The 13043-nt window shown below is 47.0% G+C and overlaps 1 protein-coding gene across 2 annotated transcripts in view; it reads right to left on the bottom strand.

Moving 5' to 3' along the window:
- Positions 1–6218: 6218 nt before the first annotated feature.
- Cep89 (centrosomal protein 89) overlaps positions 6219–13043 on the bottom strand; it is a 45486-nt gene continuing 38661 nt past the window's right edge. For both annotated transcript variants that reach the window (XR_003837243.1, XM_021167138.2), the window contains 2 exons: positions 10344–10513; positions 6219–7730 (listed from right to left, as the gene is read on the bottom strand). Coding sequence is in view for 1 of the 2 variants with exons in the window: in XM_021167138.2 (XP_021022797.1) it covers positions 7487–7730; positions 10344–10513 (414 nt within the window). In the remaining variant the exon portion in view is untranslated. The remainder of the gene's footprint in view (positions 7731–10343; positions 10514–13043) is intronic.

Raw genomic sequence — 13043 nt, 5'->3', positions numbered from 1 at the left:
GAGACAGGGTTTCTCTGTGTAGCTCTGGCTGTCCTGGAACTCACTCTGTAGACCAGGCTGGCCTCGAACTCAGAGATCCACCTGCCTCTGCCTCCCAAGTGCTGGGATTAAAGGCGTGTGCCACCACACCCGGCATGATCAGTCTTTTTATATTCAGTTGTGGTTGGTGTGAATACCAGCCCCCTTGTGATAGTAACAACTATGAACACAAGCCCAGAATGGTAAATCATAGGAACCCTTAGTGAACTGTACTGACCGAACTCTACCGTGTTTCGCCTTCTGTATTATTAGAGCTATTGTTATATATTACTTTCATCAGAAAAATATCCCATGACAATAGATCCTATAGAGAAGAACGTTAAGAAAATATACTGAGGATTTTTAACAGTGTGGTTTTGCCTCAATAATTACAGCAGGAAATGTTATTTGTTGTGAAGTTCTGTCAGCTGCATCTAAAAAGCTAAAGAAAATTCAATGCCATTTTGGTAGCAAGCATCTGAGCTTTGCCAGCAAGGATACCAGCTATTTTAGAAGCAAAGCTGATGGACCCAAAAAAGCCAGAATTGACACTGGTGGCCTGTACCACAGACAACATGTTGCAGAATTGCAGCTTCATCCTTGGCAGCTCACAGAATTGCCGGACTACGGAACCTCACACCTCTGCTGGGGATTGACCGTTGCCGGCAGCCACACGCAGGGTTCAAGTTAGGCTCGGAGGCTAGTTTGTTTCCAATTGAGGGCAAGTTCCTTAGCTAAGGACACTGTCTACAGAAGAAGAGATGACTTGTGAAGTGGAAATTTCTGGTTTCTTTGGAAACTCAGCTGTGTCATATGATGTTTTTCTGGGAGCTGGCTGTGAGAGGATGTTATATTGAAGCAGACGCTTGAGAGGGCATATGATGTTTTGCTGGGTCATGTTGAGCTTTGAGCTGTTGCTATGTATTGTGATGCTATACAGGACCTGGTTGCCCCAGAGACAAGAGAGTTTGCACATAGACCCAAGTGATGCTAGGTCACCTTGCCCCCCAAGTTATCCCTGATTAGTGAATAAAGACGCTGACGGCCAATAGCTGGGCCAAAGAGACATAGGCAGGGTTTAAGGTTCCAGGGCTTGGGGTCAGAGGAGAACCATGATGAGAAGAAAGTGGAGAGGAGAAAGCTCATCATGGGTTAGATGAGTCATAGAATAATGGCCACGTGGGTTGACTAATTGGAGTTAAGAGCAGCCCAGACAAAACATGGTAAATTATATAATAGGATTATTGGCTGGGAAATAAACATCATAGCATAAAGGACAGATATCTGCCTAGCTCTATGCCAATTGAGACTTACTATAATTATAAAGGTTGTGTGTGTCTTTTATCCAGAAACTAAATGGTCGAAGACAGGACAGGGTAGAAACCCCAGATTGGGATTAAATTTTTCTACAACAGGAATGGATGCTTGAGAGGGTGCCTGATGTTTAGAAAGAATATAAATATCACCCTACAGACAGTGAGAGGACACTCTTGCATTGCCTTGCCTTGCAACACTATATTGGTCTTTGCTGGCCATATAACCCTTCATTAGTTTTCATAGAGAGAAATGCACCAAAGAGCTTCTTGTGGTATTCCAATGGATTCTGTCTGCTTCTGTTGACTGCCAATTTGGTGGAGCCTTGTGGTTCCTGCTGGATTGAAACACTGCTACTGATTCACGTTTGGAGTTTGCTATTGAACTGAGCTGCTGGTATCCTGACAACAAAGATTAGAATCACCCCAGAGAACGACTTCTAAACAGGTCCGTGACCCCTTTTTCCTATTAATCTTTTTTCTCCACCACCTCTGGTCAGAGGGCTAAAAGGGAGGTTGAAGCATTTAAGAACTCTAATCAAAATGGTTTTACAAGATCTAAGCCTACAGACATACCTGCTGATAGTCTTGGTCAGGGAATCCAGGAAATTAAACCTACTCCATTTCTAGTGTTTCCTAAGCACCTCCTCAAAACATGGCAAAGTCCACCATTTACACAGGGTTTCTCTGTGTAGCCCTGGCTGTCCTGGAACTCACTCTATAGACTAGGCTGGCCTCGAACTCAGAGTGTACAGACATTGCAAACTCTTCAAGGTCACTGGTTTATGCGAGGTATAAATGATGGTGACTTTAAAGATGATTCTTTTCTGCACACTTCTTTTTTTGTTTTTTTTTGTTTTTGTTTTTGTTTTTTTTTGTTTTTGTTTTTGTTTTTTTTTTTTTTGAGACAGGGTTTCTCTGTAGCCCTGGCTGTCCTGGAACTCACTTTGTAGAAACGACCAGGCTGGCCTCAAACTCAGAAATCCACCTGCTTCTGCCTCCCAAGCACTGGGATTAAAGGTGTGCGCCACCACCACCCGGCTTCTGCACACTTCTTGAATCAATAGCTACTGCATGTGATGTATTTGATGCAGTCAGGTCATTTCTGAAAGACCGTAAGATCTCTTGGGGAAAGGTTTGTGGTGTTCGCATGCAGTGCGCCAACCAGCTGTGCTAGGATGTCAACCCGGATTTCAATATCTGGTACTGAACAAGTCACCAAAAGTCACCAGAACTCGCCATAAGAGCCACTGGCAAATATTGGCGATGAAGACCCTGCCACAAGAGGTTACAGGAAGAGAATGAAAAGCATCCTAAGTGTTGCGGATTTTATAAAGAGAGCACTGTGGGACCGGTAGTGTGCTCTGAACAAAGCCCTATTGTTTCACACTGACGTGAGATGGTTGCTAGGAGACTGTTTTAAAACATGCTTTTGAGCTTCATGATGAACTCAACATATTTTTAAATCAGAAAGCAAGACTGCAGTTCGAAGCGCTTGTCAGTGATAAAAAGAGAATTACAGAACGGAGCTTATTTGGCGGTTCATCTTTGCCATCTTGAACGAGATAAATTTATCATGGCAAGGACCAAATGTAATGTGCCTTGATTTGTCTGAAAAGATATGGTCATTCCAAATGAGATTTTGGCTTTGGCAAAAAACATAGGTGTTTGGGGGGGTCTTTCTTCTGGCCAGCCTGGGACAGGTGCTTCAAGTCCACCATTTACACAGGGTTTCTCTGTGTAGCCCTGGCTGTCCTGGAACTTACTCTATAGACTAGGCTGGCCTCGAACCCAGAAATCCGCCTGCCTCTGCCTCCCAAGTGCTGGCCACCATTTCTTAAATGTCTGCTAAATCAGACTCTCTAGCAACTTGGGAGGCAGAGGCAGGCAGATTTCTGAGTTTGAAGACAGCCAGGGCTACACAGAGAAACCCTATCTCAAAAAACAAAACAAAACAAAAAGCCTGTCTCATGGTAATAAAAAGCCTGCCTGCTCTCTCTATGACCCGTCCAGCAGGTCCAGTTATCGAGGGTCTCTAGGAGACCTTCTCCTAAGAACCAAATGGGGGGAGGGAGAGACGAGAACCAAGTGCAATGAACGACATAAAGAAGCAGTCTGATTAGCATCAAGGTCTCACTGTATTGAGCAAGGCTCAAGGCTTAAATGCACAAGCAAAAGGAGAAGTACTCAGCAGGAGGAATGGGGCAGCAGAAATTTTTCTTTTGGCGACTACACGGGGAAGCAGGAACTTGGTGGTATCAGGGTACATCTTGTGGTCAGGACATCCTGCGCTGACTTAGGGCTGGAACAATCTGTGGTTGTTTTCGAAGCTGTGCGTTGGTGGCCCGCTTTTGACCCCCTTTTCTTCTAGGGGGGAGAGGCCCAATTCGGAGATCAGGACAATAGTGTTGTCTTAATAGCTTCCAACATCTCTACTCTCTGTTCTCTCTCTCTCTCTCTCTCTCTCTCTCTCTCTCTCTCTGTCTCTCTGTTTTCTCTCTCTCTGTCTGTTTTCTCTCTCTCTCTGTTTTCTCTGTCTGTTTTCTCTCTCTCTCTCTGTTTTCTCTTTCTCTCTCTCTCTGTTTTCTCTCTCTCTCTCTCCTCCCACCCTTGTCTACCCTTTGTTCTCTCTACTCTCTGCTCGGTTCTCTCATTGTCATCGTTCCTGGTTCTTGTACTTTTTCAGAATACATGATCACATGGTATCCTAAGCATCTATTTTCAAAAGTTCACAAGTTCAAACATAAATTCAAATCATAAATAGAATAAGAAGTTACAATACATGTTTACATGTGTTTCCATTAAGACTAGTTATCTAATTAAACATTCACTATCTGTCACTAGCTCCATAGGTTCATTAAGAGTTTAAAACAGGGGCTGGTGAGATGGCTCAGTGGGTAAGAGCACCCGACTGCTCTTCCGAAGGTCCAGAGTTCAAATCCCAGCAACCACATGGTGGCTCACAACCATCTGTAACGAGACCTGGCGCCCTCTTCTGGAGTGTCTGAAGACAGCTACAGTGTACTTACATGTAATAAATAAATCTTTAAAAAAAAAAAGAGTTTAAAACAATTATTATGTCTTAGGTTAACATGGTTTTATCAAAAGGCAAATCACCTGCCTAATGTCTCATTAGTTTTGAGGTCTTATACAGATACAGATAAATCCAGTTTGTTTTGTTTTTTTGTTTTGTTTTGTTTTGTTTTTCGAGACAGGGTTCTCTGTGTAGCCCTGGCTGTCCTGGAACTCACTCTGTAGACCAGGCTGGTCTCGAACTCTAGAAATCCACCTGCCTCTGCCTCCCAAGTGCTAGGATTAAAGGCATGTACCACCACTGCCCAGCTCCAGTTAATATTTTATCTTATGTCCTTGCACCTACACTAAATTGTCCATACCCAGTTTATGACCTGATACTGATTTTACAGCTAGCCTAAAAAGAATGTTTTCCCTGATCATAAATCTATTTCAAGCCTTTCTATCTTAGTGCAATTAGCCCATGACACATGAAGGTTCACAGAGCCCTAACTGCAGCCTTTTTACATAGAGAATTCTAAATTACCTGTATAAATTTAGGAGTTCTATAAAAATTAAGAAAGTTCTAAAAAAATTAAGAAATCATCTAGTTGTCTATATAGCATTACTACAAGAGACTGCAGCTTCATTTACCTGCAGAAAATCTCCTCAATAGGGTGGGCTAATGACCAGGGATCATAATGCTGTTTAATAACATCAGGAAAGACATCATAACAAGAATCAGTTCTGAGCTGAACTTTCTAAAAGCCTTGCAATTTCAGACTTTATCCATTGCAGACATACAAAACAATGGAGGGAGCAGTGTCAGAAAACTCGCCTGCTTTTTCTGGCTCTCCTAGACGGCTTCTGACAGGAGGCTCAAGGGCATGGTGCTGGTGATAGCTTGGCTTTGGTGAAGGCCTCTTGGCTGGGTTACAGTGCAGTAATGGCATTAGTGGGAGGTGGGCAACAAGCCACACTGCTGCACAGAAAACCAGTGAAGGGCCAATCTCCAGCATCATCACTCTACCTAGCCTTAAAGACCTTAAAGGCCCCACTGCCGCCCAATAGGATGCCATGCCTTGAACACTTGAAGCCTTGAACACATGAAACCACGGAGAAGCACATGGGTCACATGACCACAGCAAAAGCACGTCTGAGTTCAGGCCTCTATTCATTAAGTTCAATGGGTCTCAGATCCTTCCCACTGTCACTTAAAGATAATTTGTGACTTGCTGGGGGTGGGGCACAAGAGAGGTAGAGCAGAATGAAATGGAGGCATGGTGTATTCACTTAGTGCCTGAATTTCAGCCACGGGCCCCTGGGAAGTAAAGGGAGCGTGCAAAGGCTCAGAGGGTCACCGATTCTCAGTAAGTCATCCTAATACAATCAGTGAGGGGCTCGGAGAACTAGCAGGGAGAGCCAACATCAAAGGGTTGGGAACACACAAGCCCATGTATCCAGGTGCCACCAGAAGCAGGGTCCTGCCTTTTTCTTCTAATTCTGTGCTGGGAGCTGAGCTCAAGGACCTGTGCATTCAAAGGCATGCTCTACCACTGAGATATGCCCAGGCCGTGCCTATCACTGAGTTCCAGGTAACATGGTTCCTCGTGGGAGGAGCCTGCTAGCCCTATGACTCCCTTCCCTGCCTCCAATCTCACTCCTCGTCACTGGTCACTGTGATCACCATTGCTTCCTTTTGTTAACACACACACACACACACACACACGTATATACAATTTATGAGTCTGGGTGTTTTGGCTGCATGAGCCTTTGATAGACATTTTAAGATCCAAATCATGAAAACCAGAGAACCCCATTTTTCAGCCATGCAGCGTTCGCTGACGGTAGAGAGAAATCAGTACTGACAGGAAGCAGGCTTGTCACTTCTTTAATTGCATAGGTAAGATATCACTTCTGATCCCCACACTCTTCTGCATGGGCCAACATGAAAACCGAGGTCACCTGCTGTGTCTTACAGTGGTGCATCAGGACCCAGAAACACAAGCATGCTTTCCTGGAGGTCACTAGGATGAAATGGACAAGATCCTTGCCAGAGTCCCAGCTCACCTCCACAAAGCACGTGCTGACCCTGGGTGCCTGTGCCTGGGTGCCTGTGCTTCTTCTGCAGCAGCCCCTGTCCCTCACCCAATGAAGTGCCTATGGTCTCTCCAGTCCTGCAGGTTGTCTGCCCCTCTACAGCCTCACTTTCTCTGCTTTGTTTGCCCACCTGTGTGCTGGGAGCTCAGCCCACGGCCTGTTTCCTGTAAGATCTAGCATGAAGTGGGACAGCACACAGGAACTGTACCACCTGGACCCCTTCCTTGGTCACAAGGTGGCCCTGAGGAGACCCCACTTCAGTGTCTTATGAAGCAGCAGCACAGGGTAGAAGCGTGTTCTTACAGAGTGGACAAAGACATTCTCTGGGTCGGGACAATAGCGGAGAAGCCCATGCCCGGCAGGCCACTGCCTTACTGTCTTCAGATTTTGGGACAGTGAGTGTAAAGCCCTTTGACAAGACATCAAAGTTATCTGCTAGACCACCTCCTAGGGAGATGTCACATAGCTTAAACCCCCTGCTGAGTCTTTCTGCTCATGCCTGTCACTTACTTACTGCTCGGTTAATAGGCACCACACAGCATCTCCATTTCTTCCAGGCCTTTCTCAGCTGCCTAGCTAGGAGTGCTGAGATGATGGGTGTCACAGAGCCACCTCAGGGCAATGTGACCAGAGGCTGCATCTCACTAAACATGTAGCAAGTCATTAAAGGAAAATATGGAGAGGCGTGTGGTAGGTCACTCAGGAGGGAAAAGCATGAAGATCAAACCCTCAGGGTCAGCCTGGCCTGCTCAGTGAGACCCTGCCTCAGAAAAGGAGAGCTGTGGTGCGGTTCAGTAACCTGTGTGTTCCACATGTGCAGACCCTTAGGTTCAAAACATAACGGGGGGGGGGGTAGGGGGAGAGAGACAGAGACAGAGAGAGAGAGAGAGAGAGAGACCGAAATAAACATGCAAAAGCGTGTGATGCCGGGGCGGTTTATTTCTTCCTTGCCTATGACACTCAGTGGCTTCCACGGGCCTTCTTGTCCTGAGGAGAGGAGCCACCCAATAGCCTGCAGGAAGTAGACACCTCAGACAGGAGGTCTACGCCATAGATTCTCCCAGACTCTGGCGGTTGGTGGTAGCCAGAAGCTGCACATCACCATAGCTAAAATCATGGCCAATCAGTAGGTCTCCCTGAGAGAAGCGTCTCAAGCAAGTGTCGTCCGGAGGAGCTGTGACATGCTGTGTGCTTCTTCTCTCCAGGGTGGCCTGGAGAAGGCCCCGCATCCTCCTGTTCTCCTTGGCAGTGGACTCCAGGACCATTTCAAGCTCACCTTCCATATTTCTGGAAAAGAAAAGGAGGAAGGGGCTGAAAACAGCAGCTGAACCAGTCAGGGCTGGAGGTGGCCCAGTTAGTCAAGGACCTGAGTCTGGACCCTGGCGGCTTGCTGATCACTAGCCTGGAGCACTCTAGGTCCAGTAAGACCCTGTCTCAAAAAACAGGGGAGAGTGCTTGTGGAAGATCCTGATGTCAACTTCTGGTCTTCACACATGTGCACATGTGCCAGCACACATGTAAAAAGACACACACACACACACACACTTCTTACAAAAGAAATGTCAATAGCCTGTGTGAGTCCTGAAGCAATAAGATCTCCAGTGATGGATGCTTAGGGTTCAAGTGCCAGGGGAGAGGACTTTGATGCTTGCACCACAAAGACTCATAGTGAAGGAGAATAAGGTCGGAAAAAACAATGACTAGATATTGATATATTTAGTGATCGCCTTAAAGCACTGCCTGTCAAGCATGACTTCACCTGCGACCCGGAGCAGAATGACCTGGAGAAAAGGTCAGAATGGCCGTTGCCCTTAACAACCTGCCGACTGCCCCGACGGCCCCGACTGCCCCGACTGCCCTGTATGCATCTGTGAAAGCTTCCTTGCCGACTCCACTGTGTGGCTTTAGAAGATAAATGGGAATGCAAACTACACCCAAGATGGAGGCCTTTCAGGAGCTGACCTGGCTCTGGTCCCCTGTTGATATGTCCCTGGTGTCTCACGGTGTGTACTGGCACCAAGTGTCACACTGCACCCCCGATCTGTTCGGTTAGGTGATTCACACTACACTGGTGAGTTACCACACACTGCCAGAGCTCACAGAGAAGTGGCTCCCATTGCAGCCCCATCCCTACCAGTCTCAAGGTGTCCTCCGATGGCCCTTGTCTGGGCTGGGGTGTGACCAGGAGGGAAGAACCTAGGGCAAAAACACTGTGCCCTTGAGAGCATCTGGAAGGGGAGCCATTTCTAACAGATGTGACCACAGCCACTCCATGGTACACAAGTGCTTGCAATGGGGAAGACAAGCTGTGAAGAAAAGGGGCATGAACTCCAGCTGGCTGCCTCGGCTTCCCCAGCTGGTCCCTGCTGGATGCTGTGCATCTGATGACGTCACCTCTGTTCTTTTACTTGAAGCCTCCCTTGATTGGACTCTGCCCTGCACGGGACTCCATCTGGCTGCCTCACTCAGTTTCTGTGGCATATTTGGAACACCCAATATGATATCTATCTGTCTGTCTTATCTATCTGCCTACCTACATATATATCTACCCACTGCTACTAACCCCTTTACTGAGGCTTGCTATCTGCTTAGTAAACTCATCCGTTCCAGACTGAATCTGGCTGTGGGAGATCATGCCCTGGACCACACAGAACCAATTATTATGTCAACTTAAAACAACAACCAAGGGGACTAAAGTAAAAAAGAGAACCTCTGCATATTTCTCAAATGTAACGATCACATACAGACCATATAACTATGAACTGAATATTAAGAAAATTAATTAAACTGTATGTATAAATGTTCAGTCTCAAATCCTGAAACCAATGGCTCAGGTGCTAATTTATCATATCAGAGCAGACCTGGCCACTAGGTTCTCCCAGCATCCCTCAATACCTACCTGTTACAAGGCATGGTTAGCATACCCTGCTCCCTGTCCTAAACTTCTCCAGCTCCCTTCCCTCCGCTGCCCTTCCCTGTATCACCCAGCCACTTTGGTTACCCGCCCCTTTCTGTATCTTCCCCCTCTTGGCTGCTGCACCTGGCTCAGGGTCATGACCACTCTGGACTCTCTCAGATGTGTCTGCCTCTGGCTCTGCTCTCCATTGTATCTACAATAAACTTTCTCCTCTACCAGAGGAACAGACACGCCTTTTCTTTATTTCTTTTTTTCATTCAATAAATTTGCTAAGGCCAAGAACTTACTTGAAAAGAAATGACAAGCCAGATTTACCAAAGACTCAAACAGAAGAACTGCAAATGAAGCTCACGTTGCAGGAGCAAAGCCTCAGGGCTGGGGAAGCCCAACACTGGGCGCTGATGAAGAGAGACTTAAACAGAAACTCTGAGCACAAAACAGACAGACAAAACACGGAAAGTGTCAACCAGGACGGTGAACAGACAGAAACTTTGAAAGGAACCAAGTACCAAAGTATCAAGAGCGCCTGACCGCCACAGAACCTGAGTTCCACAAGCATGCCAGGAGGCAATGAGGAGTGCGCATGCACGCGCACACACACACATACACACACTCTACACACAGACACACTACACACAGACAGACACACTACACATAGACACACATATACACACGCATGCATGCATGTGCGCACACACTAGAGAGATGGCTCAGTGACTAAAAGTGCTTGCTGTGCAATCATAAGGGCTGGAGTTTGGATCCCAGCCCCAAATAAAAAGCCAGGCACCGAAAACACACTTATAACTCAAGCTCTTAGGTTGGCAGAAGAACGGATCGTGGGGCTGGCTGGCTTCCAGCATAGCGGAGAAAATGCAAGCCTCAGGATCAGGGAGAGGCCCTGCTCACAGGAACAGGTGCAACTGACAGAGAAGGCCCCAGGCTCTTCTGGAGGTGCTCCTCCTGCATGGTGCTCCCACACTTACCTTTTCTGCTGCAGCGCCTCATCCAGGACCTCCTGCTTTTCCTGCAGCATCCGATGTAGGTGCTTCACCTCCTTCTGGTACTGAGCTGCTTTGCCGGCAAAGTCCTCCTGCTGTTCCTTCAGGCGGTGATGGATGTCCCCCAGCTTCAGTGCCGCCTGCTTCTTGTATCCCTGCAGGGGAGGGACTCGGTGAACAAGGGGTGTGGCCTCTTGCAAGTCAGAGCCCACTGAGTGAGTGTGCCTCAGCCAGCGCTGACCTGGAAGGCAAGTCTGGATCTAAGGAGACAGAAGGACCAGATACAGCTGCAGTTTAGGCAGAGTGCTTGCCAGGCGCTCACACAAAGCCCTGGATTTGATCTCCAGCAATGGGTAAAACTGGGTGTGCCTCGAATCCCAGAACTGGGAGACAGAGGCAAAAATGAGTTTGGGGCCACCTGGGATACAGTGAGACTCTGACTCAAGAAAACATAAATTAAACAGTGATACAAAAGAATTGGGGGTATAAAAAAACCTGAGCGATGGCTCAGTGGTTAAGAGCAAGTGCTTACAGAAGACCCAAGTTCAGCCCCCAGCACCCATGCAGGCAGCTCACAACCACCAGTGACTCCAGCTCCAGTAACCGACAGACACCCTCTTCCGACTTCTAAGGGCACCAGCACTCACACGCACATTCCCACATACAGACACACACTTACATAATTAAAAACGAAACAAAACTTGAAAAGGAGAACCAAATTTCTAATCTATATTATGTTTGATTTTTGTAGGGGTAGTATGCTAAAAATGCAAATTAAACATAAAATATCTGCATCACAGAACCAATTGGATGTCTTTTGCAAATTAATCTACTCTAATCTTCTTCTCCAATTCTTTGTTTGTTTTGTTTTTGAGGCACAGCCTTATGTAGCCCAGGTTGGCTTCAAATTCCATATGTAGGTAAAGGGGATATTGAACTTGGGCTCCTTCTGCCTCCACCCGCCACCTCCCCATCTCCCTACTCCCTGTGTTGGGATTGCAGGTGCGCACCATCAAATCCAGCTCCATACAGAGCTGAGGATCAAACTCAGAGCCTCACGAGTGCTAGGCAAGCTCTACCCAGGGAGCCACATGCCCAGCCCCCACGTCTGCATTCTTCAATGGCAATCCTTCCATCAACTGGCAACTTAAGCAACAATGCCCACAGCTGTCAACACTGTTCTACACTATCAAAGCGGTCTCCTGGAAGCACTCAGCTCGGGCTGGGACACAGCTCAGTGGCACGGGGCTTGCCTAGCACACAAAAGGCTTTGGGTCTAATCCCTAGCAATAGAAACTAAAGAGGTAAAAGCTCGGCTTATCACCTTCCATGCAATGTGGCTCGGGCCCTCAAGCATCCCCTGTGCCTTCCATGTAACAGTTAAGGCACTGAGCCACTTCCCCGGTGCCTTCAACCAACTCTCCAGGCAGAGGGGCTGTGAAAACTGATCGTGAGGATTACTTTAGGATATCAATTCTACGGACGATCTGTATCTAAATCTCTGACGTCCGTTTTAGAAATGACCCGAGGGGCTGATGAGGTGACTCAGTGGGTAAAGATGCTCGCTGCCTGACGCCTGAAGCCTGACTTTGATCTTAGGAAACCTGCATAAAGCTAGAAGAGAACTAAGTCTACCAGGTTGTCATCTGACACCCACGCATACTGCATGCAACCAAGGCATACATGTATCACGCAGAGAGACAAGAAACACAATAAAGTTTTAAAAGTAAATCTTGGAACTGGAGAGGTGGCTTAGCAGCTAAGAGCACATGCTGCTCTTGCAAAGGACCTGAGTTCAATTCCTAGTACCCACAGGGCAGCTAACAACCCTTGTTCAATTCCTAGTACCCACATGGCGGCTAACAACCCTTGTTCAATTCCTAGTACCCACATGGCGGCTAACAACCATTCTTTGCCTAAGTTTCAGAGGATCAGACACCCACATGATGGAAAAGCATATATACAGACAAGATACTCATATATATAAAAGTAAAAAATTTCAAAAAAAAAATGGCTGGGAGGTGATGGTGTACACCTTTAATCCCAGTACTCAGGAGGCAAAGGCAGGAGGAGCTCTGAATTCAAGGCCAGCCTGGTCAGAGAGAGAGTTACAGGACAGCCAGGAACTACACAGAGACTGTCTCAAAAGCCAAAAAATAAAGTAAAAAATAAATAATTAAAAAATACATTTGAAGCCGGGCGTGGTGGCACACGCCTTTAATCCCAGCACTTGGTAGGCAAAATCAGGTGGATTTCTGAGTTCGAGGCCAGCGTGGTTTACAAAGTGAGCTCCAGGACAGCCAGGGCTACACAGAGAAACCCTGTCTCAAAAACCAAAAAAAAAAAACCAAAAACTGATAGGGTAGAGAGGTGGCTCAGTTCTCAGGAGCACAGGCTGCTTCTCCTGAGGACCCAGCTTTGGTTCCTAGAACCCATATGGCTCACACCCATGTGTAAGTCCAGAGTTCCAGGGGTCTGCTGTCTTCCACCTATATAGGCATGCATATAGTACATGTACACACTCTCAGGTAAACACTCATTCACATAAAATAAAAATAAAGAACATCAGCCGGGCGGTGGTGGCAAACGCCTTTAATCCCAGCACTCGGGAGGCAGAGGCAGGCGGATTTCTGAGTTCGAGGCCAGCCTGGTCTACAGAGTGAATTCCAGGACAGCCAGGGCTAC

Source organism: Mus caroli, chromosome 7 (genome assembly GCF_900094665.2).
Source record: "Mus caroli chromosome 7, CAROLI_EIJ_v1.1, whole genome shotgun sequence".
NCBI classification, from domain to species: Eukaryota; Metazoa; Chordata; class Mammalia; order Rodentia; family Muridae; genus Mus; species Mus caroli.
The sequence above is the reverse complement of the archived record's forward strand: the minus strand, read 5'-3'. Positions and strand labels throughout refer to the sequence as shown.